Below are 21718 nucleotides of genomic sequence, written 5' to 3'. Positions count from 1 at the left end.
AAAAAAACAACAGTTATTTCTGACCAAAAAAAAAAAAACACAACAGTCATTTCACTCGTCATCCATCAAATCATTGTCCTGTAAATAGAATATCTTGGTATTCAAAATCTGTTCAGTTAGCTTAGCTCAATGTCTGTGAAATTTTAACTAGATTAAAATATTTAATTCTAGTTTTGTTCATTACTAAGATTTCTAAGAATATTCTCTTGCATAAAATATAAAATTTTATTCACATCTAAAAGAATAGGTATTTGATATTGGTAGTAAAAATTAAATATAAAATTATTAGTACATTCCTTGATATTAATATTGGAATTATTTTAGAAATTTAAAATCTAATTACAGAAATTTTTATAATAAAATAAATGTATCCAATTCTTTTAGATATTAAAAATAATTTCCTACCATATCTAAAACTAAACGAACACTGAAACAAGTTATAATATCGAAGAATGCAAATTTAGAAAAGTCCAAAGGTCATATCAATATTCAAAAATTTTTTTAAAGGAAGATGATTTCACATATTTCAAGAATAAAGGGGTTTAAAATGCATATGAAGTAACTTCAGGGTTATGGGATGCAATTAAGAGAAAGAGTTCACGAGTCATCTACTATACAGTACACTACACTGGCCACTAGGGTTTCACTCACTCTTCAATTTCTTCTCTCATTTTCAAGTCAAATCATTTCGTAATTCGTATCCTTTCACTCTTCTCTTCTCGTTGATCTTCACGTTAACGCCGGTGGTGGTGGTGGCCGTGGCGGTGGTTGTAGTCTTCTTCCACATCGCTAGTGTCAACAGTGACTGAGTGGTTAGTTCCAATTTGTCTTTTTCTCTTTTCTCAATTTTGGTTTTCTTCTTAATTTGTTTCCACACTCTCAATTTCCGTGATTCTATTCGTGCATGCATGTGCTATTATCACTGCGAATTGATGCATAATATCTTCATATGCTATCCGTTGACGTAATTTATATATATAATTATGTATTAATTTTACAATGCGGGAAACTCAATTTGTGACATTATGCTTGTGCATTTGCGATGTGAAATTTTGTTTCAATAGAACTCTATGTTTTTATGTTTACATTGTTGTACAGTTATTCCTGTTAGCAACATTTTGAATGAGAAATTATTCTTATGGTAGTTTATACAAATTTTTTTCCTTCCTTATTTTGATGATTTCTGGAGGAAATTTTACTTGAAGTTTATGTCCTGAACTAAATGTTGTGTAAAATTATGCACAGCTCCAATGGACTACAGCTCTGAGGATGAATCGGATATTAGTGAGTCTGAGATTGACGACTATTCAGAGAAACCATATGAACAGATAAGGAGTGGAAAGTACAAGGTTAAAGCCTTAAATGGGACTCTTAGATGTCCTTTCTGTGCTGGGAAGAAGAAACAAGAGTATAAATACAAGGAATTGTACCAACACGCATCAGGCGTGGCTAAGGGTTCTGCTAACAGAAGTGCGAAACAGAAGGCGAACCACCTTGCTCTGTGGAAGTACATGGACAATGAGCTAGCCAGCGAGGCAGACGAAGTCCAGCGTCCACCTGCACCTCAAGCTGTCAATCAACCTCCGCAGCAAGATGAGTTGTATGTTTGGCCCTGGACGGGTATTCTTGTTAACATAAAGAGTAAAGCACAGGATTCTGGATATTGGTTGAAGGAATTTGCAAAATACAGACCATTAAATGTTCAAATATTCTTGAATGAAGGTGATACGGTTTCTCAAGCTGTAGTGGACTTCAATAATGACTGGAATGGTTTCATGAATGCAAGTGCATTTGAGAAATCATTTGAAACTGCACGTCGTGGTAAAAAGGATTGGAGTTCAAACAAGTTGCAAGCAGACACAAACATTTATGGATGGGTAGCACGGGAAGATGATTATGGTTGTGAAGGACTGATAGGGGATTACCTACGCAATAAAGGAAGGTTGAGGACAGTTTCAGATATTGTTCAAGAAGCATCTGAAAGCAGAAATAGTATTGTGGCAAACCTGGCCAATGAGCTTGATATTACAAATGAAAACATCAACAAAATGGTATACAAATTCAATGAGAAGAATTTGTCCTTGAGCAGGATGCTTGTGGAGAAAGACCAACTTCACAATGCTTTTGTTGAAGGTGTTACTACATTCTATCTGTAGCATCTAATTAATTCTTTCCTGTTTGCACGTTAATTAATGTGTTTGGCACGTTGTCTCATTATTATTATTATTATTATTATTATTATTATTATTATTATTATTATTATGCGGAATACATCGGTGTATGTTAATGAACACAAAAACAAAACTGCATTGAAGGTTAATATTACAAAATTGTCCCATTTCTTTGATAGAATCAAGGAAAATGCAACGTCTTGCCCGGATTGAGGTAAGGAGGATATTGGAAGAACAAGAAAAGTTGAGCAGTGAGTTGGAGGCAAAAAAACGAAAGCTAGATTCCTGGAGCAGAGATCTAAACAAACGTGAGGTACTGACTGATCAAGAGAGGCAGAAACTCGAAGAGGAAAAGAAGAAGGTACTATATATGACTTTTTTAGGCTATTAGTTGTTTGGGGCAAAGCTTGTTCTTGTTGGTTGGGTCTTCCTCAATTATTGATAATTATCCTTGCAAAAGTTCATTGTTTGTTTTTTTCTTTGATCTCTTACTAATATTATTGGTTTCTATTGATTTTGGTTGAGTATTTTATTTGGTAATGAACCTTATTCATGTGATTGTGGTCCTCCACCATTTGTGATTGGACCTTAAGCAGAGATTGCCAAATTGCAGCTTTTGTTCAGAATCTGTAATATCTCTGTTTTGGCTGACTATATGAAAAGAGAGAGTCTTTGTTTTTTATTTCCTTTAGTATTTGAGTTGAGTTGAGGAGGCACCCCAGTGACCAAGTTCATAAAACTAGAATTTCCTTGGATTCTAGTTAGGAATAAAAATAGTTGGATAGATCCATAGTGAAGATACTAATTGAGTAATTGTAACACAACTATCAAGCTCCAGTATTTCTTTAAAAATATGTTTTTAGTCTGTCCTACTTTGACCTTTAGGTAGGTCTGATCATCTTGGGCTAGATGCTGATCCAGTAATATCAGTCTAAGGATCAGCTGGTCCAGTGAGCTGGCACCATTTGCTTAGTTCGAGTTTAGTAAAAAGCATTGGTATATTCATATTCATTTGTTACGTGAAGTATTAAACATTGATGAGAGTACAGCCAAATATTAATCTTTTCAAACAGGATTGTTCTCCTTCTGTAAACAATTCCCATAAGATGCATGATCTGATGTCTCAATTTCTGTTGTTTTCATCTTTGTGCCATTTTACTCCAAAGCACCAGCATTTATAATGTCTGTTACAGGATTCTAATGTAATCTCTTTGTCCTTCTAGAAAGATTTGAGGAATGAATCACTTATGATGGCATCAAAGGAGCAGAAGATAGCTGATGAGAAAGTTTACACACTTGTTGAGGAGCAAAAGGTTTCCTTCTTTATTGTGCCTTGGTTATGAAAAGATGAAAGACATTGTTGCATATTTTGTTAATTGCCGAGTATTTTATTCTACTAAGGCCCAGTTTGGGCAAACAACTTAATTAAAGCTCCTTTTGACAAAATAGTTTAAACAGCAAATGATTATATTAAAAGTAGCTTATAAATAAGTTATTTTGTGTTTGGGTTTTTAACTCTAAAAGTGCTTATTTTATAGAAATGTGATAAAAAGTAATATAATTATGAGAGAAGTTATTTTTTTTAACTTTTCTATAAGCTTCTAAATAGCTTCTTAGAAAATAGCAATTTAGTTTTGAAAATTGCACCAGACATTAATATTACTACTTTTTATAAGTCAAAAACTAAAAAAAGTTACTTTTGAAGCTTCCCAAACAGACCCTAAATTGTGAATGCCCTTTTGTTGATGCGGTTCTCAAATTTTCCAGAGAGAGAAAGAGGAGGCATTGAATAAGATACTTCTGTTGAAAAAACAACTAGATGCCAAACAGAAGTTGGAAATGGATATTGAAGAGTTAAAAGGGAAGTTGCAGGTCATGAGGCATCTTGGAGATGCAGATGATGCAGCAATTCAGAAAAAGATGAAGGAAATGAGTGATGAATTGCAAGAGAAAGTAGAAAATTTGGACAGTATGGAGTCCATGAACCAAACACTCATTATCAAGGAGCGCCAGAGCAATGATGAGCTGCAACAAGCTCGTAAAGCATTGATAAATGTATGATCTTATCTACTTACCCTCTAGCAATATTTTGCCCATCTAGAAATTTACTTGCAACATGATTTATACATTTAGTGCTTTTTCTTAAAGCTGACTAACTCTTCAGGGATTCTTGAAGCTAACCAAGTATCTACTACTATGCTTGCATCTAGTCATGATAAGCTATTTGCAAGAAGTTTTTCTTCCCCTTTCTGTTTGAAATCTCTTTAGATATTCTGTAAATGTGACCTGGGTAGATTGTGGAGACTAAGGTTTTTTCTGTCTTTTATTTTAGGGGTTAGAAGATATTCTGAATTCTTCTTCACGAACTAATATTGGGATCAAGAAAATGGGAGAACTTGATGAGAAGCCTTTTCTCAATGTCTTCATGAAACAAAAAGGTATTCGTGAAGAAGAAGCTCAGACAAAGGGTATGGAGCTTTGCTCTTTGTGGCAGGAGAACTTGAAAGATTCGAACTGGCATCCATTCAAAGTGATCACAGTTGATGATAATCCACAGGCATGTCCTCAAGTCCTCAAAATATACTATCAAGACATGCTTTGTGTGTTCATATCATATTCATGAAATTCAATTGGATGGGCCAATTGAGAGGGTTATTTCTATATGTTGCTTTCTTGTCAGTGTCATATTCACTAAGTTATGGACATGGCATGCCATTTGTAAATGTCCTGTATTGTAGTGTCAGCATCTTTCTAGCCCATGTACATACCAAATGATGTTGTATTGATACAGGAAATTCTGAATGAGGATGATGAGAAGTTAAAAAGTCTCAAGCAGGAATGGGGAGATGAGGTATATGCAGCTGTTATTACTTCCTTCAAAGAACTCAATGAGTACAATCCAAGCGGTAGATATATTGTTAAGGAGCTATGGAACTTCAAGGAAAAAAGGAAGGCTACCTTAAAGGAGGTGATCAGCTACATTGTAGTTAATCATATCAAGCATCTTAAGCGCAAGAGAACATAAACCAAAGGTTAGTTTTCCGGACTTCTAGCTGCGTTTGCATGGTTAATTTATGTTTTTAAGTTTTTAAATGCAATTCATGATTTCCCATGTTATGGAATTTAGAAAGAGAATGGATGGATAAGAAGTGGTGTCATCTATATGTGCATATACCAATTTTTAGACTCTTACCAGTGTCGGTGTGTTGAATCTTGAAAGTGATTTTGTTGATGGAATTATGTTTTAATTTGGTCTATTTGAACGTTTTTTAAGCTATACTATAATGAGCTTTTTTCTGATTCAATAACATGAAGCATTACTAAATTTGAAGGATCTTTCTATCCGAAAGTTTTTATTTGAGGTGACCAAGCCTGTAACTTGGTTGAGTTGGTGACCCTGATAGAGTTATATACAGAAACAAACCCTATTCCCTAAGCTTTGTTCCATATGTTGAATGTTACTGTCATATATTCCATCTCTGCATCAATATGCCTTTGGTTTATTTCAAACAAAAAAATTCTGAAGTAAAACAAAATGATTATTGGCCATTGCATTTGAAATTTGTCACTGCCATTAATATGTTTCAGTTCTGAACAAATGTATAATCTTGAAATTTCAGGGTAAGGCAGCTGAGAAATCAATGATATATCAAGAGCTTGTGAATTTATGCCTTTGTGCTTGCAATAAGGAAAAAAGAACTGGACGTATAAGTTGATACAAGTGTTACCAACGATGGATTTTACATTTGTATCTGATAAACTTTATTTATAGACTTCACTCGGTACTATCCTGGAGGCACTGTATTCTTTTCTTTTCTTATCGGTCTTATTTTATGAAAGTGTAGACAAATAGAATTCCAAAATGATGCGAAAAATCAAAAGTCCATCGCCTTGTTTTAGCAGAGATAGCTGGGACTGTATTGAAACCAACATCAACAGAGCATCAAGTTGTGATTTTCTTCTAAAATTGGCGAGACACTCTATCTCTTGGGTAGAAATTGGTAGTTGTCGCCAGAAAAAAGATACAGATATCGAGGACACAAAATTGTCCATTTCTTGGAAATTTTCTAAACTAATTTCTGTATTGCTAAAAATTAAAAGGACAGATTATTTACGGCGACGAGTTTTTTAGTTTTCTAAACCAATGCCAAATGTTCATCTCTAATGTCCCATTATTTCCATCCTTTTTTCTATTCTGCAGATGAATCTTAAAAACTTAATATTGAAAACAGTCGTCATCAGAAAAATTGACTTGACAGCAAGATGATCACCCAAGAGGGATCACACCAGTTCTACACTTCTACTTTACCAACCCAGTTAATAATGTATAAAGACCAATCCAGCAAAATGCTATGTAATGGAAACCCTTGCAACCAAGGGTTGACTTGAACCATAAAACATAAGATAATAGTGCAAACCAATGCACTGACTTCTTTATCAAACATATAGTTTATACTTTATAACGAGTAGAAAAGAGAATAATTCTCACCAAAAAAAAGGAAGAGAGAATATTAATATAAGGCATCCATAACAAACTTGTGTTACTATGAACCTTTCCGAGGTTTGAAATCTCAAGCAATAGAACCAGAAAGGAGTGATTCCAACCATCAAACATTGCCTTACCTGCGGTTCTTGTCAAATGCAAACTCTTCAACAAATATCCACCAATTATCCTTATGACTAAGATATACACCAATAACCGTTATCCAATTGAAGTCAATTAACAATAAATCATCATACGAAATGTAGCATAATTTCTTACACCTTGAAAACAGAAACAAACTAAAAGGAAAAGATCAAGTTGGTTTTCAGTAATACACCAGCAGAGCAACTAACAGAAAAGAGTTCTAAGTATCCATTTAATCAAGGTAAGGTAAATCAAACTTGAGCTCACCTATTCTTATGGAGCTTGGGTAAAAAACTTAATAGATCTCAGCTAGTAAACATGAAAGATGAATCAAACTAATCAAAAGGTAGAGAAATAACAAGTTAAAAAACCAAAGGTATATATATCCATAACAACACCACTTATTAATTGCAAAAGTTTTTCTACAACACAAGATGTTAAGTTGTTGGAAGTAGTAACATATACACACATATCCTCAATCACAAACAAAAATTAACATCTTCTCTAAACCTTAACCTTGATTCTTAACACTTTTCCTTTCACATTCCCTCTTTTCTTCTTTACCTCACTCTAACCTTAATCTCTCACTCTTCCATTTCCTTCTTTTCTTAAATTTTTCAATTTTTTTTTCTTCCTAATCCCTCTCAATGAACATAAGAATTAGAGCTATAACCGCCACTGCCGCCGTCGTTGCCCAACCCAAACAAAACACCGGCATACTTCTCCAGCGACCCACTGAAGAAATTCTCCTTCAGCTTCAGAAAAGTGCTTGACGTAAGCAAGCTATCGGAACCGGCCTGGTGGCAAATCCCAACCCTCTCAACCTCCAACAACTCCGCAAGCTTATTCAAACCACCGTGCAATGAATTGCAAAACTTCATCAAATGCTTAATATCATAAACCCTAGGGAAATACATGTTGATCAAATTAAAGAAACCAGCTTGTGTTTCTGGAAGGTTCTGGCACGTGAGAAGCTTCAAGAGGTAACCGAAATCGTAACCGCTGTGGAACGTAACCCAGTGAATGGCGTCGTTTAGGACTATTCCAGAAGACATTAGAAGCTCACCGAAACGACGAGCGTCAATGCCGTCTCGGTTGTTCTTGCTGAAATCGATTCCGCTCTGGCGAAGAAGCTCGATTGAGTCGTTCGCGAAAACGTCCTCGTTGACGTTGAATTCCCGGAAGTTGAACTGCCATATGCAGCTGCGCTGGTCTTCGCCGGAGGCATCGGTGGCGGGAAGGTTGCCGAATTCATCGGAGAATGTGAGACCTAATTGGATGAGTTTGAGCATGTCCACGTTGTCCTTTAGGGTTTGGTAATGGTAGTCGTGGCTGTTCTTGAAGTTTCCGACGGGGCGGAGAACGATTCCGGGGAACTCTGTGTCCATTGCCACGTAAGGGTAGTCATCGACGATGTCGCGGATTAGGGCGAATTCTTCTTCAAGATTAGAGTCCCAAACCTCCCGGATCTGGATTGTCTCGCTCTTCGGAAGAAGCGGCATCGGATGGTGGCGGCTGCGGCGGAGGAATTGGGCATGAAACAAAGATTTGGGATATTTGACGGCAGGAGCGGCAAGGTTAGCTTGAATGGATTTTTCTTCTTCCGATTTGCGAATAGGTTTTCAATTTTCAATCTTTTGTTTTCTCTGGATTGTGGTTTCGGAATTGGGGGAAAATTTGGGAGAAATGATTGAAAAATTGGGGGATTTTTAGGGAAAATTGAAAGAGGGGAAATTGGGAATTTTGTGTGTGTGTGAGAATAATAGGTGGAAGGAATTCGGGGAAGGAGGGAAGATTAAGAAGGAAGAGATTTGTTGGATGGTGAAATCTCTCCCCGTTCTAGGGTTTCTTTTTTTCTTTTTTGGATTTTTGATTGCTTAGGTTTGAATTTATGAGAAGAGATAAGGGTAGGGGAAGGATACTTTGATCAATTTTAGTGGTGGGATCGCTTTTTTTTTTTTTAATAAAAATTGTTTTTGGCTTTTCAGTAGTTTAGTTAATTTTGTTAATTTTTATTTATTATTTTGGTGGAAGTATTATAATGGGGGAAGAATCTGTTTTGTTTGTTTCCTGAGAAAACGAAAATGTGGACAGAAGGAAAAAGAAAGTTAGGAGAGAAAATGGGGCCTTGCTCGTTCAGTAATCACTAGTTGTGGTATGAGGTTTTCAAGTTGAACACGCTGTTTTGCTCTCCTTCTCTTCTCGTGTTTCTTCTTTACCACTAGAAACTAGAAAGCTACAACAAATAAAATAATATAAAAAAATATTAGAAAGTAATTAAAATTTATTAGTTTTGACAATTATTTTTAGTTTAATAATTTAATAATATATTTTTAACTAATAATAAATTTATTAGTTTTGACAATTATGAATGTTATTTTATGTGCAAAAAGATTGGTTTTGTGCATTTTATTTTAAGAAAATAGAGATATTTATATGTTCTTTGGTTGTTACAGGCAAGTTGGAGAAAAGATATTTGCATAGTAAAGTTCCTTTTATGACCTTGTGAACAAAACTTAGGATTAAATTCTACTATTTTATTCACATTTCATAACAAATCTCTTCTCCTCCCCCTTTTTCTCATTGACGTCGACATTTCATAGTTCATACAAAGAGGAATTTTAGAACATCCACCTCATGCATTTATCTTTGCAATAATAAAGTAATAACCTATTATGAAAAAGTTTGACCTAAGGCTTACAACGACATCAAATATTCCATTTAAGAATTGGAATACTATTGACCATCCATTGATTAATTTTTCACTTATATGTTTTTTGTCACTTTGTTTTTTAGTACAAAATGTTGAATTTCATCGATTGAAGGCATAAGTACAAACAACAACAATATCCTATTTCATTTTTATACCACAGTCTTTAATTATTCGTTATTCAAGCTCGAATTTGAAAATTACTTACCAAATCCTATGCATGACCTATGTTTTCCAAATTAGTACATGTAAAATTCATTTTTGAGTGGTCCATATATGTATTGGACCTTCGTGGCTTTACATCTCACCGTTCAGATCACCAAACATTTATTTTTGGGCCTTGTTAATGAATGAATTTGGAAAAAACACGAGACAAGGTTTTGTTGGGCCGATGCATATTAAAGTCCAAATTGTAGAATGTAAAAGCCCAATAATAGGCCCAACACAGCCCAGTAGTTAAAAATAAAATAAGAGTAGTGAGTGATTAGGGTTTTTGGAATATAAGAACCCTTCTCTCTGCTCTATGCCTCGTTAAGTTATCTCACACTCTCTGCGACCCTTTTCGGCGGCTTCATCGTCTTATATGTATTCCTCTTCTCTCTCCCTCTCTCTCTCTCTCTTTCTCTCTCTCATTCGCATTCTGTTCTGTAGTTTCTTTTTTTGGTATGAGCTTTTTGCTAGGGTTCGATTCACTTGCTTCTAGTTTCAATGTTAATACCGAAATTACCAAAATATATTTGTTATTTTCTATTTTGAGTTTCTGAATGATGCTTCATAGCACGAGATCTGATTTACTGTATATTGTGTTTGTCTTTTTTTTTCCCCTTCTGTGCAGTGAAGGAGAGCTTGTTCTTTTTAGCTATCATCAAAGATGTCAGGGTATGTTCTACTTTTTACTTTCAATTTTTCAAAATAAAAAGTATGATTATTCGTTATGACATGATTTTATAGGACTACAGATTCGTTTAGGAAAATAGCTATAATAATTTTGTTTCGCTTACGAATTACATTGTCAATATTGAATATAGGATGAACTAGGTATTCATTATGTTATTATCACTGTATTTCTGTCAATCCAACTTAGTGAATTGGCTTGAAAGATCTCCGGATATTTTGACGATTATATGCATTACATTATAATGATTGCATTAACAAGGAAGCATAGTTATTTGGTTCAAATTAAGAATTTACGTAGTTAAGGGTTTTTTTTATCATTAAGTTTCATGATTCTGTAGTTCTATCAATTTAGCTAGATCCCTTATAGAGAATTGTCTTGAAATCCCCACATTATTATGCTAGTCTTATGTAGTTTGATGTTTATTGATGATAGTTGTAGGTTGTAGATTTTGTATTTCTTGAGCAACATAGTAATTATACTGCTTATACCCATTCTTATGGTATTTTTTATTTGCAGTGAGGAAGCCCCAGTTGTGGCAGCCGAGCCAGTGGCTCCCGCCATTGGTGAGCCAATGGATATTATGACTGCCTTACAGCTTGTGCTCAGGAAGTCACTTGCTTATGGTGGTCTTGCACGTGGCCTTCATGAGGGTGCCAAGGTTATTGAGAAGCGCACCGCACAGCTTGTTGTTCTCGCAGAGGACTGCGACCAACCTGACTATGTCAAACTTGTCAAGGCCCTTTGTGCTGAGCACAATGTTAGCCTGCTGACAGTTCCAAGTGCAAAGACCCTTGGAGAGTGGGCTGGTGTAAGTGTCACCGATGCAAAATTGTTTTACTTTCATTATTTTGTACAACACTAAATTCTGTCAGTTCTTTTATTTTTCTACACTCTTTTCAAGTCTTCTCTTGATTAATTCTGTTGGTCCTCCATGCAGTTGTGCAAGATTGATTCAGAAGGAAAAGCCAGGAAGGTGACTGGCTGCTCTTGTGTTGTTGTGAAGGTATGAACATCATAGAAATTTCAATGTTTGATATCATGTTTGGGTTTGCTTTGATTTAATAATTGTTTGTCTATAATCTCCGCAGGACTTTGGCGAGGAACATGAAGCTTATAACGTTGTCCTTCAGCATGTGAAAGCTCAATGAGTTGCACATGATACATAGTTTTGTGTTTGGCTTCATTTGGGACTTGTTTCATGATAATGAATTTTGCAATGTAGCTGGAGTATCTATTTTAGGGGTTTTGATTATTTAAGTTTGACTATGTTGCATTACCCATTGCTTTTACTTTTAATTTATTTACATACTTCTTTTGCACTTGCAGTTAATGAATCGATCAAGGGAAATTAATATTAGAGGGTAATCCTTTAAAAATATAATTTTATAATGTCCTTTTTTTTTCGCCTACGGTACTAAGTTTTGGATAGACTAATTTTTAACACTTAGATTGAACGATATTTTTGTAGTCTAAAGTTATTTTCAGTCACTCAACAAGTACGTAATGAACTGTCAATGTTTCCAAATTGTAAGGTATATAAAGCAAAAACAAAAGCAAATCACTAAATCGGTATTGAATTCTTTATTAATTCCGAATCACCTGCTAGTCCTGATAAATTTCTTTTATATAGATGTTCTTAATTCTTTTTGTTTTTTTCCCCTTCATGTATGTGAATGATAGTGTTAATTGGACGCCCAATCTAGTTGGTGTCGTGTGGGTGGTCTCACACTCCAACCCTGGTCTCATAAGCATATGGTCATTTTTATTTTGAATTGAAAATATCTATGCATATGAAGTTATGGTTGTATCTGTTTTAACCTTTATGATTAATAATTATTATTTACAAAAAATATTATATACACATAATGTAAAAAAGCTTATATAGACGATCGATAGCCCAAACAATACATATAATGTAATGTAACATTGTAACATATGTTGTATTATTTTTCTTTTGGTGAAGAAAAATTTAGGCTGAGATTAATCTTGACATTGCAATTAAAATTGTTTTTTATGTTGTTCTTACTTACTACTTGTATTGGTAGAATTAAACTATTAAAGTGTTAAATTATAATAACAATATAAGTATTAACTGATAACATAAAATAAAATTTATATTGGAAGTCTTAAGAATTGAATTACAACTTAAAAAATTGAAACAACTATTAAGTTTCATACACAAATTATTAGTTATTTATTATTATAACTAATAAGTTGACTAACAACTTCTTGTTATCAAATCTAAATATTGTCTATAAAATGCTCGTAATTTTTCTTTTCTATAAAATATTTCTCTTTTTGATTTGTACAATGTTATTTCATCACAATGTTAATTCAGAAAATTTGGTAGTTTTTATCATCCTGTTTATTGACACTTGCAAGTAGGGATGGCAAAAGTTTTTGAAACTTGGAATCCTTATAAGAGCTATTCCAAATGGAGATACAAAGACGAAAATTTTTTTTACGGGAATGATGATGGATAAAATTCTCCCAAAACATATGCAGGAATTCAAGCGGGAATTTCCGTCCCGTCCCTGCTAATATCGAATTATTAAATTTATTTAAAAATTTTTAATAATTTATTTTTAATGTAGATTTTTTAGTTATTTTATATAATATATATTAAAAAACCTAATGCTAATTTAAAAAATGTCTTTTTTTCTTTCTATAACACTAACATTGTACTGTCTTATATTTCCAGTCTTTTTTCTCCATGAGTATAATGTATTATTTTATATTTTTTTACCTTTAATCTTGAATAATACTCTATTTATATGTTATAATAATATTATGATTTTTTAAATTTTTTATTAGAATTTTAATATAAATTATTAATATAAAGAGACAGAAAATGAAATTCCTAAATAAATGGGGTCCTACGAAAATAAAGATAGGAAACAACATTTTTTTTAGGGGTGTTCATACATCGGATCGTATATGCAGATCCGCGATAAATATCTGCATCCGATCCGAAAATTGCGGATACGATCTGATCCGCACATTGATCGGATCGGATCATCCGATCCGCACCCTTTACGGATCGGATCGCGGATATCTGCTCTACATCTGCAGATCCGCACAATAATAATTAAAAATAAATAAATATATATATGTTTGGTATTATATTTACTTGTTTGTATATTTTAGTTAGTAATTATTATTCATATATTGTATTATTTTATTTTTATTATTTAAAAAAATTTGATTAAAAATATTTTAGGAATAAATAAGTTTAAAAATGTGAAAGAAATATTTTTATTGAATTTTTTATATAAAAATATGATTAAAAAGAGATGATTTAATTATACGGATATATTTGATATCCGATCCGAAAGTAAAAAATACGGATATTATATTCAATCCGATCTGATAGAAATTATACGGATCAAATCAAATTTTTAACCATACCCGATCCGAATCGCGTACACCCCTAATTTTTTGGACGAATATCGAGCGAGAATGAAAAACAAATTTAGAGACAAAAACAGGGAGCAAAAAGACATACCCGTCTCCGCCCCACTCTACCCCGCTGCCATCCCTACTTGCAAGCACAGTTCAGTTAATCAACGATTGTGACTCCTAGTTTAACTAAAAGTTTCAGGTTAAAGTCCTATTAGAATCTAGAACTTTGAAGTACGATTGATCCTATCTAACTCAAACAAAATTACTTTGGATAAAAGAATACTTGTGATTTTTCACTAGCAAAAGCTTATGTTCATTGACATATTTACCCTTCTGCATTTGCCTATCAATGATACATAGTTGCATCATATCCTCAGAAGTGTTTTCTGAAGCTAAAATGTAACAATTTCTTCATATTTTGAGTTTGAATCATTGCACAAAAGACAAAACCAATCCATGTTGCACACATTAGTTCCAAAATTGTAGTTGTGTCAGCACAACAGATTGCATCAACTAAAAGCAACTGTTATGCTCAACAGGTGTTGAAACTAACAATAAGGGCAAAGTTGTAATTCCATGATAATGACCAAACCATGGTTCAAGTTCAAGACTTTCATGGTTCATCAACTCACCAGTCATCACTAGCCTCAATAGTCAATTACCCCCCAAAAAGAGATTCAATAAAAGCATTAAAAGGTTGCAATTATGGATTTATATACGAAAAGAAAATGACCCTTTTATTGATTTTTTTTTGAAGTAACCACTAACCACAATAAAAAGTTTGTTTTTTTTTTTTTTCAAATCCTTGTAAACTGTAGTTTATGGGATTTCAAACCCAGAAACTCTAAACACATATGAAGACATGGGCGGAATCAAAAACTGTTTCTTTTTTGCTTGTTATGTTTACGTGTTTGTGTTTGTGTTTTTTGTTTTCGATTGCATGTCAAACACTTTGCTACAAACCCCTGAGCTGTGTTAATTTGATTTGATAGCTTAGGGCTATAAATTTTGACCACCCCAGTTACTGTTTTTCAGTGACTTTGTGTTTTGTGATCACAAAGAGAATGGCATCCACTAATGAGACTGAAAATCTGGGTGAGAGTGATACTCTGATGAAGCTTAAACATGTTGGGAGGAAGCTTCTCAGATGCAATGTTCCTGTTGATGAGCTTCTTGAACTGCTTGATGTAATGTCTTCTCTTCCCTTTTCCTGAAATATCTATATATGGTTCTGTTTCTGGTTGGTTTTTGTGTCATGAGTTTTATTTTGTTTTCTTAATTGATCATGGATTCCTTGTTCAGCTGAATGATTGCTTGTTGATTGGAATTTTAGTTTCTGGTGTGAGTTCTTGTTTTTGTTGTAATTATCTCTGTCTTGCTCACAATTTGAACATTTTGTGTGTGTGTGTGTGTGTTTGGGAGTTCTAACATCAAAAGGATTAGAACATGCAAATTCTTGATAGTTTACAGAAGAAATTGAAAATCATAATTAGTATGATTGGTTTTTATTTAACTAGCATTTGCCCTTAGGATTTGATGGGGTTAATCTGTAATGGGTTAACCCAAACTGGGTGTTTTCTTCTTCCAAAATTCTTTTTTGCATTTTTATCTCATTATGAATAGAGGGAAACTTCCATCTTGGAAAACTCCTTTGGAGGTTCAATGTTTGAACTTTGAGATTTCAAATGACTCACTATGAACCGAAATGTAGATGCTTAATAGCAAAGGTTTAATTTAGGCTTGTTGGAAAAACCAAGTGGATTCGAGTAATGATGCGAATTCGGAATATAGTCATTGATCACAATGATTTTTTTCCCAAGTTCAGAACAAATTTAGACAACACCATCACAAAAAGTGTTCCATTGCCATGTAAACTGATTTCATTATTGGTTTTTGGCTTTGTAACATTCAGAATCTGGACCTGATACTATCAACAGTCAATCAATTACCAAGTGAGCCAATGCAGGAAGCACTTGTACCTTCCATGAAAGCATTGATTTCTGATGAACTTCTAAGGCACACAGATGAGGATGTTAAGATTTCGGTTACATCTTGCATTGCTGAGATTACAAGAATTACAGCCCCGGATACCCCTTACGACGATGAACAGATGAAGGTACTGATTGATTTTAGTCTGATGCAATTGTCATTTTTCATTCAAACAACTCAGGCATGCTGAATACTATAAACTATATCAAGACTTTTTTTGTAACCACACGAAATCTTTCCTTTTCGTGTGAGCAGGAAATATTCAACTTAATGGTGGCAGCTTTCGATAAATTATCTGATATATCTGGCCATTATTATGAAAAGGTGCTCTCGATACTCGATAATGTCGCAAAGATCAGACTATGCTTGGTCATGCTGGACCTTGAGTGTGATAACTTGATTATTGAGATGTTTCAACATTTCTTGAGAATTGTAAGGTTAGATGTTAGAACCTTCACAACCTATTCCTGTCACACCTTTAAGGGTTCCTTTGCAATTGGATTATTACTAACTCAAGATATTGTTTGCTTAATTTAAAGGTCGAACCATCTGCAAGATGTAATTGATTCCATGGAATTAATAATGACTCTGGTATTGGATGAAAGTGATGAAGTTTCGGCAGACCTTCTTAGACCTCTATTAGATAGTTTAAGAAAGGAAAATCAGGTAATATTAGTGCAATCTGTCAATTTCATCTAGTATAATTTTTTTATTTTCACTCTTTTATTTAACTTGACAAATGAGATTTATTTTATTTTTCCCAGACAATTTCTCCTACTTCTTGGACACTGGCAGAGAAAGTAGTTACCAACAGTTCGGTTAAGCTTAAGCCTTATCTTTTGAGAGCAGTGGAGTCCTCAGGCAGAGCTCTCAATGAGTATGCGCAAATTGTAACTTCTATTTGCCAGAATGAATCTGAATCCTCCCAACACGATCACTCAAACGAATACAATAAGGAAGTGGTGTGTCTTTCTTGTTCCATGCAATACTCCCCAATAAACTAAAATTTACAATATGAACTGTGTTTGTGATGCAATGTATTGGAAACATAAGAAGAGTCATTTTCTTTCTCAAAAAGCATATGCTTGAAACTCATTGGCACTGTTCATATTTGTCCTCTTGGTGCAACAAGTTGAGGTAAATTGAAGTTGGAATTGGTTTTGTTGCATGCTTCAGGTTCAAGCTGTCGAGAATGAGCCTGATGTACCCAAAGATGCAGACGAACAAGCAACAACGGCAACAACTCGGATTGATGCAGAGGAACAACCAACAACGGTAACAAGTCAGATTGATGCAGAAGAACAACCAACAACGGTAACAAGTCAGATTGATGCAGAAGAACAACCAACAACAGTAACAGCTCAGATTGATGCAGAAGAACAGCCAACAACTGTAACAGCTCAGATTGATGCAGAAGAACAACCAGCAACCACAACAACTAAGATTGATGCAGCCAAAGATGCGGTCGAACAGCTCTCCGACGTAATTATCCTTTCCCTTTTCAATAAATTATTCAATTCTTGAATTTTTGTTTTCTACCAGCACTTGATTCGTTAATCAATCAACATTAATTCAATACTAAATAATGAAAGCATGAAACCTTATTCTTAATCAGGTGAACAAGGGGCTCAAACCAGATATTACCTGTGAGAGAGGTGCCGAGATTATAGAAGAAACAAATTTAAATATAATAAGTGCCCATGGTTCTACCATGGATGATCAAATTATCATAGAGTCCGGTTCAAAAAGGAAACCACATCCTGCTCATACTAAAAACTCCAAAAGTAGTGACACACAAGCCAATTCAGAAGCAGGAAATTTAGATGCTGTTAAGGAATCAAGAACAGAAACTCATCCAAATACCAGGTCGATTAAGAGGGGTCGTAAGCCTAATTCTTTAATGAATGCTGAGGAAGGCTATGACCATTCCTGGATTCGTTCAGGAAAGAAAACTCGAAAACTGACTTCATCTAAGAAGAATGGTAATAGCAGCTCTGTTTCTCTGCTTCCTGAGGATCATACATCCCAAAATGATGAAATGCAGTCAAAGCCTGAAACTGCAAGCGAAGCTCAAGCTTCTCAGCTGGAAAAAGAGAACACTCCACAACCTGTTCAATCCAAAAAGACTCGCAATGTTAGCCGAGATTCTTCACCGAATGAGAACCCTGCCTCCGGCAAGGAAAATGTGCCATCGAAGCACAAAGATACCTGTGAAGAACATAAAGTTTTAGCTTCCGAAACAAAAACTGATAATAATACTGATGTTAGTGCTCCTTCACCAAATCCTAACTTTCCTGATGGAAGCCGCCGGAAAAGGGGCCGACCAAGGAAAAAAGTTAGCACAGGGAATCAAGATGTTGATCCAAATTGTTTGTCAAAGTCAATGAAAGACAATTCAAGTCCTCAGCCCGAGGGAAATTCTTCAGAATCTCCTAATGATAACTTGAAAAAGGAATCTAAAGTAAGGAAAGATTCTGAAGTAAAACCTCATACTTCAATTAGGAAAATCAAATTTACTATGAAGAGTGATAAGAAAAATGCTGCGGCTCCCAAATCAGTAGTTGTTGGGATGGAACCTAAGGTTCCTTGTGAAGATGATCAGAAACAAAAGTCTGCTGTAAATGTTGAGGTGGAAAATAGAGAAGAGGACAAACCCCCATCCCAAAAAGAAGCTAAGAAAAGGAAGAAGCTTAAATCTACTGCTAATAAGGATCTCGACAAATCGTCTGCTGATGAGGTATTGCTAGTATTTTTAAACATTTTTTCGATGTGATGCTTACAGTTTAAACATTTTTAAGTAAGATCTTATATTGGACTAAAGTCTTTATACTATGCTAATATTTTTCAACCAAATCCTTCTCTTGTAAAAATTTCGTAATCAAGATCTTATGCTGTACAAAAATTTTCAGGAAAATGGTAATTTATCATCCATGACCATTACATGAGCTTGATTACAAAATTTTAAACTCAAGGATCTTGTTAAGATATGCTTCTATGATATAGGCACTTGATTAGATATATGTAACACGTATAAAATATACTAATCCGATTACGATTTTTAACTATAAAGACCTAATTAAAAAATGAGTGACAGTGAAGCTATAAAGACTTTCACTAATATAGCCTTAGCCTTTTTTTACATTCTTGTATAACAAAATACAATATTCTAGTATAATATCCAACCTAAGATATTTTGTCTTTTCGGGGGATCATCTTGTCTCCACTTTATAGGAGCTAATTACAGGATTTGCAAGTAAAACATTAAATGGAGTTGAAAAAACCCCTCAAACAAGGCTGACAAGAAGGCATGCCAAAGGAAAGGTAAATGCATGTAATTGAAATCTAGTGGAGTAATCGAAATTTCAGTTTCTTTTTTTTTTCCATTAAAAAGTCTTGAGGTGTCCCATTTCCTTCAACTTTTATACCCTGATATTCTTTTTTGCCATAACCTGGTCCTGGAAGATCCTTAAAAAGCGACACTCGTTAAGGATATGTGCCAGTTCCAACAATTAATATAAACTGCCTTTATATTACTAACATTGCTGAATACCAGCAACGAAAATTTCTTCCTGGCTCCATACCATTAGTTAATGATATTAGTCATCATAGTTTGAATCATAAACTTATTTTCAGTGTTAACAAAAAACAAAGTTTCCTTATTCATCTCCTTTCAATTGCTGTTATATTCTTTTTTACTTCAGGAATCGAAAACAGTTGACCTTGTCGAACCATTGCCTGGTAGTAAGATCATGGTCTGGTGGCCAGCGGACAAAACGTACGTATTTCAGTCTTCTTACCAACTGTGGCCTTTATTTCTGTTTTTTTAGAATCTGAATAGATACTATGTAATTATGTTAATTTGAGTTAGAATTTGGGAAAACATGAAATTCATGCAATCTCTATCCTCTCTTCCATCTCAACAGTTATGATGCTGTAGTATGTCCATGCTTGTGAACTATCAATTTAGGATAATGCTAATACTTAGAGCAAAAAATGCTATTAATTGTCGAAGGCTTCGGCATGGAGTTCCTATGGATAGTGAAAAAATACAGTTTATTGTTGATGGAAAAAGAAGACACTATACAAAAGTAGGGTGTAATTGTTGTGTGCAATCTCATTCCTTTTCTTACTAGGTCTTAGCTTCTTCACTAAGCTCTCTTATTTTCCATACATATAATTGATGCTCTTATAAAATTCTTTTCTTCAGGTTTTATGAGGGGGTTGTTGAATCTTATGATCCTGTCAAAAAAAGGCACACGGTGAGATGGTTGCGATTGGTCTTATTTTCTTTGTTGATGCATCTTCTTTGCAGATGTGAGCTTTATACATTGTCAATTTTCCATGTGCTTGTTTGGAATCCACTATGCTTGTTATTCTTTAAACCTCAATGAATGTTCACTGAAATTGATAGATTTTGTATGCGATTAGCGCTCGATGACATGATTATATTGTTGCTATGACTTTTAAATAGGTTTTGTATACCGATGGAGAAACCGAAAGATTAAACCTTAAAAAGGAGAAATGGGTGGCTGCTTCTGCAGAGGTGTGTATAAAGCTTCAGTGCCTTTTTCAGTTATTTTTCGACATGTTTGATTTCATCAATTTAATACATGCATAGTTACATTATGCTACCAGGTACAAGGACTTGCGCTTCAGAGACTCGCCGAGGCATCGGATACGTAAGTATAATCCGGTCTGTCTGTTGAATCTGTAGTAGAGACTCGTCGTGTAAAAAAGATACTTCATAGATACTTTTACATATTTCTAGCTACACTTTATTATTTTTCATACTTGTTTTTAAACTTATTTAGAGTATCACATGATTACATTTCTCTTTTGGTTATAAGTTGTGTTTTATGTTAATTATTTTAGAATATTTGTATAGATATATGGTATGTTCTTAATGTTTTTGTTTCTTGGTATCGTCTATGTATCTCGTGTCAGTGTCCGTGCTTCATATCTGGTATACTGTTTCCGGAAGGGAAGCTAGCATAATGCGGTTGCGCTCTTGCGCCTACGACTTTGTGAACTTAGATGCTTTGTGATTATTGTTGATTTACCATCTCTTCATTATGTTATTTGAATCTTGATATCTTAAGCATATTCTGTTGAAGTTATCGTAATGTGCAGAACACAAATGAACAACAATGAAATATCAAAGTTGGAGTTGGCAAAGGGTGTAAAAGTCAACTCTAAAAAATCCAGGTTAGTCAACTTGGGATTAACAAAAGGAGCATTCCTTCATTTGTATCCTTACTGAAATACTCTAATGGATCAAATAGGGGAAGACCTTGTGCCGGCACCTCGAAATCGAAATCTGTAAAATCAGTGATTCTGTCTGCACTCGACAAGTCGAGTTCGGCTGATGATGCCCCGGACCATCCGCCTGCCGGGAACACAAAAGCCAAGCGATCAAAGATGGGTTCTGAGCTCAGGAAGAAGCGCAAGATGCTTGAATTTTGAAGTAGGAAATGTGCCAAGAAAATGTTACAAGCCTTAATGTGATATAATGTAGTGTTTATGTAAAATTTGTAAGTTAAGTCTCTTTTTGCTTCTTATTCAATCTCAAGAACTAACCTTGCTAACTAGATAGTTTAAGCATATTTTGAGGGAGGTTTATGTAAACATGTTTTTATGTGTATAGTATGATGATGTCTAAATGGCTGCGTGCGCAGCAGCACCAACTATGAGAAATCCACCAATCCACATGTGATGTGTGAACAATGATAGTTGGGTCCCATAGTCGGTAGCTAGGTATGGATAAGGAGGCATAGAATACATATGGTGAGCTACAACAATAGTCAAAGAGCCTAATATAGCTAAGTTAATAGATAATTGAGCATGCCATGAAATTTATGCTTCAAGGGTTTGTTTTGGAAGGAAGTATAGCCTTATTTCTTAAAGGTTAATTAGGTTAATTA

General features: G+C 34.4%; 4 protein-coding genes across 9 annotated transcripts; 3 read left to right on the top strand and 1 right to left on the bottom strand.

Annotated features, from left to right (window-relative positions):
- Positions 1 to 418: 418 nt before the first annotated feature.
- On the top strand, positions 419 to 6075 carry LOC112709746 (factor of DNA methylation 1). The gene is made up of 8 exons (XM_025761659.3): positions 419 to 812; positions 1246 to 2133; positions 2351 to 2532; positions 3395 to 3484; positions 3939 to 4226; positions 4504 to 4728; positions 4963 to 5203; positions 5792 to 6075. Exons 2-7 carry the CDS (start codon positions 1251 to 1253, stop codon positions 5194 to 5196), a joined length of 1902 nt encoding a protein of 633 aa, XP_025617444.1. The 5' UTR covers positions 419 to 812; positions 1246 to 1250; the 3' UTR covers positions 5197 to 5203; positions 5792 to 6075.
- Positions 6076 to 7181: 1106 nt separating this feature from the next.
- On the bottom strand, positions 7182 to 8979 carry LOC112709747 (probable CCR4-associated factor 1 homolog 7). The gene has a single exon (XM_025761661.3). It carries the CDS (start codon positions 8298 to 8300, stop codon positions 7443 to 7445), a length of 858 nt encoding a protein of 285 aa, XP_025617446.1. The 5' UTR covers positions 8301 to 8979; the 3' UTR covers positions 7182 to 7442.
- An 835-nt stretch (positions 8980 to 9814) lies between these two features.
- LOC112709745 (small ribosomal subunit protein eS12) lies at positions 9815 to 11787 on the top strand. 2 transcript variants are annotated; one of them, XM_025761656.2, is made up of 5 exons: positions 9815 to 10093; positions 10344 to 10387; positions 10923 to 11214; positions 11344 to 11409; positions 11495 to 11787. In XM_025761656.2, the coding sequence occupies exons 2-5, from the start codon at positions 10380 to 10382 to the stop codon at positions 11552 to 11554; spliced, it is 426 nt and encodes a 141-aa protein (XP_025617441.1). In that variant the 5' UTR covers positions 9815 to 10093; positions 10344 to 10379; the 3' UTR covers positions 11555 to 11787. The 2 variants fall into 2 exon arrangements, with proteins under 2 accessions (XP_025617441.1, XP_025617442.1); XM_025761657.3 differs by having other exon boundaries at positions 10072 to 10171.
- Positions 11788 to 14220: 2433 nt separating this feature from the next.
- On the top strand, positions 14221 to 21676 carry LOC112709744 (sister chromatid cohesion protein PDS5 homolog D). Of its 5 annotated transcripts, none has more exons than XR_003156527.3 (15): positions 14221 to 14504; positions 14844 to 14995; positions 15721 to 15924; positions 16053 to 16234; positions 16337 to 16463; positions 16562 to 16759; positions 16974 to 17279; positions 17413 to 18534; positions 19029 to 19118; positions 19499 to 19572; positions 20005 to 20056; positions 20269 to 20340; positions 20433 to 20476; positions 20912 to 21002; positions 21080 to 21676. XR_003156527.3 is itself a non-coding variant. In XM_025761653.3 (15 exons), the coding sequence occupies exons 1-15, from the start codon at positions 14402 to 14404 to the stop codon at positions 21258 to 21260; spliced, it is 2982 nt and encodes a 993-aa protein (XP_025617438.1). In that variant the 5' UTR covers positions 14221 to 14401; the 3' UTR covers positions 21261 to 21676. The 5 variants fall into 5 exon arrangements, 1 of the variants encoding a protein (XP_025617438.1); XR_011866169.1 differs by having other exon boundaries at positions 20005 to 20111; positions 20928 to 21002; XR_011866170.1 differs by having other exon boundaries at positions 20005 to 20111.
- The last annotated feature ends 42 nt before the right edge of the window (positions 21677 to 21718 follow it).

This window comes from Arachis hypogaea, chromosome 9, assembly GCF_003086295.3.
Source record: "Arachis hypogaea cultivar Tifrunner chromosome 9, arahy.Tifrunner.gnm2.J5K5, whole genome shotgun sequence".
Lineage (NCBI taxonomy): Eukaryota > Viridiplantae > Streptophyta > Magnoliopsida > Fabales > Fabaceae > Arachis > Arachis hypogaea.
Note: the sequence above shows the minus strand (reverse complement) of the source record. Positions and strands in the feature narration are given on the sequence as shown.

Coding starts and splice junctions, on each gene's coding strand:
- LOC112709745 (XM_025761656.2), top strand. Junction 11,215..11,343: donor CCCTTGGAGAGTGGGCTGGT/GTAAGTGTCACC, acceptor TCCTCCATGCAG/TTGTGCAAGATTGATTCAGA. Junction 11,410..11,494: donor GCTCTTGTGTTGTTGTGAAG/GTATGAACATCA, acceptor TAATCTCCGCAG/GACTTTGGCGAGGAACATGA.
- LOC112709744 (XM_025761653.3), top strand. CDS start 14,402: ATGGTTCAAGTTCAAGACTTTCATGGTTCATCAACTCACCAGTCATCA. Junction 16,464..16,561: donor GTTTAAGAAAGGAAAATCAG/GTAATATTAGTG, acceptor TATTTTTCCCAG/ACAATTTCTCCTACTTCTTG. Junction 16,760..16,973: donor ACGAATACAATAAGGAAGTG/GTGTGTCTTTCT, acceptor TGCATGCTTCAG/GTTCAAGCTGTCGAGAATGA.
- LOC112709746 (XM_025761659.3), top strand. CDS start 1,251: ATGGACTACAGCTCTGAGGATGAATCGGATATTAGTGAGTCTGAGATT. Junction 4,227..4,503: donor CTCGTAAAGCATTGATAAAT/GTATGATCTTAT, acceptor CTTTTATTTTAG/GGGTTAGAAGATATTCTGAA. Junction 4,729..4,962: donor CAGTTGATGATAATCCACAG/GCATGTCCTCAA, acceptor GTATTGATACAG/GAAATTCTGAATGAGGATGA.
- LOC112709747 (XM_025761661.3), bottom strand. CDS start 8,300: ATGCCGCTTCTTCCGAAGAGCGAGACAATCCAGATCCGGGAGGTTTGG.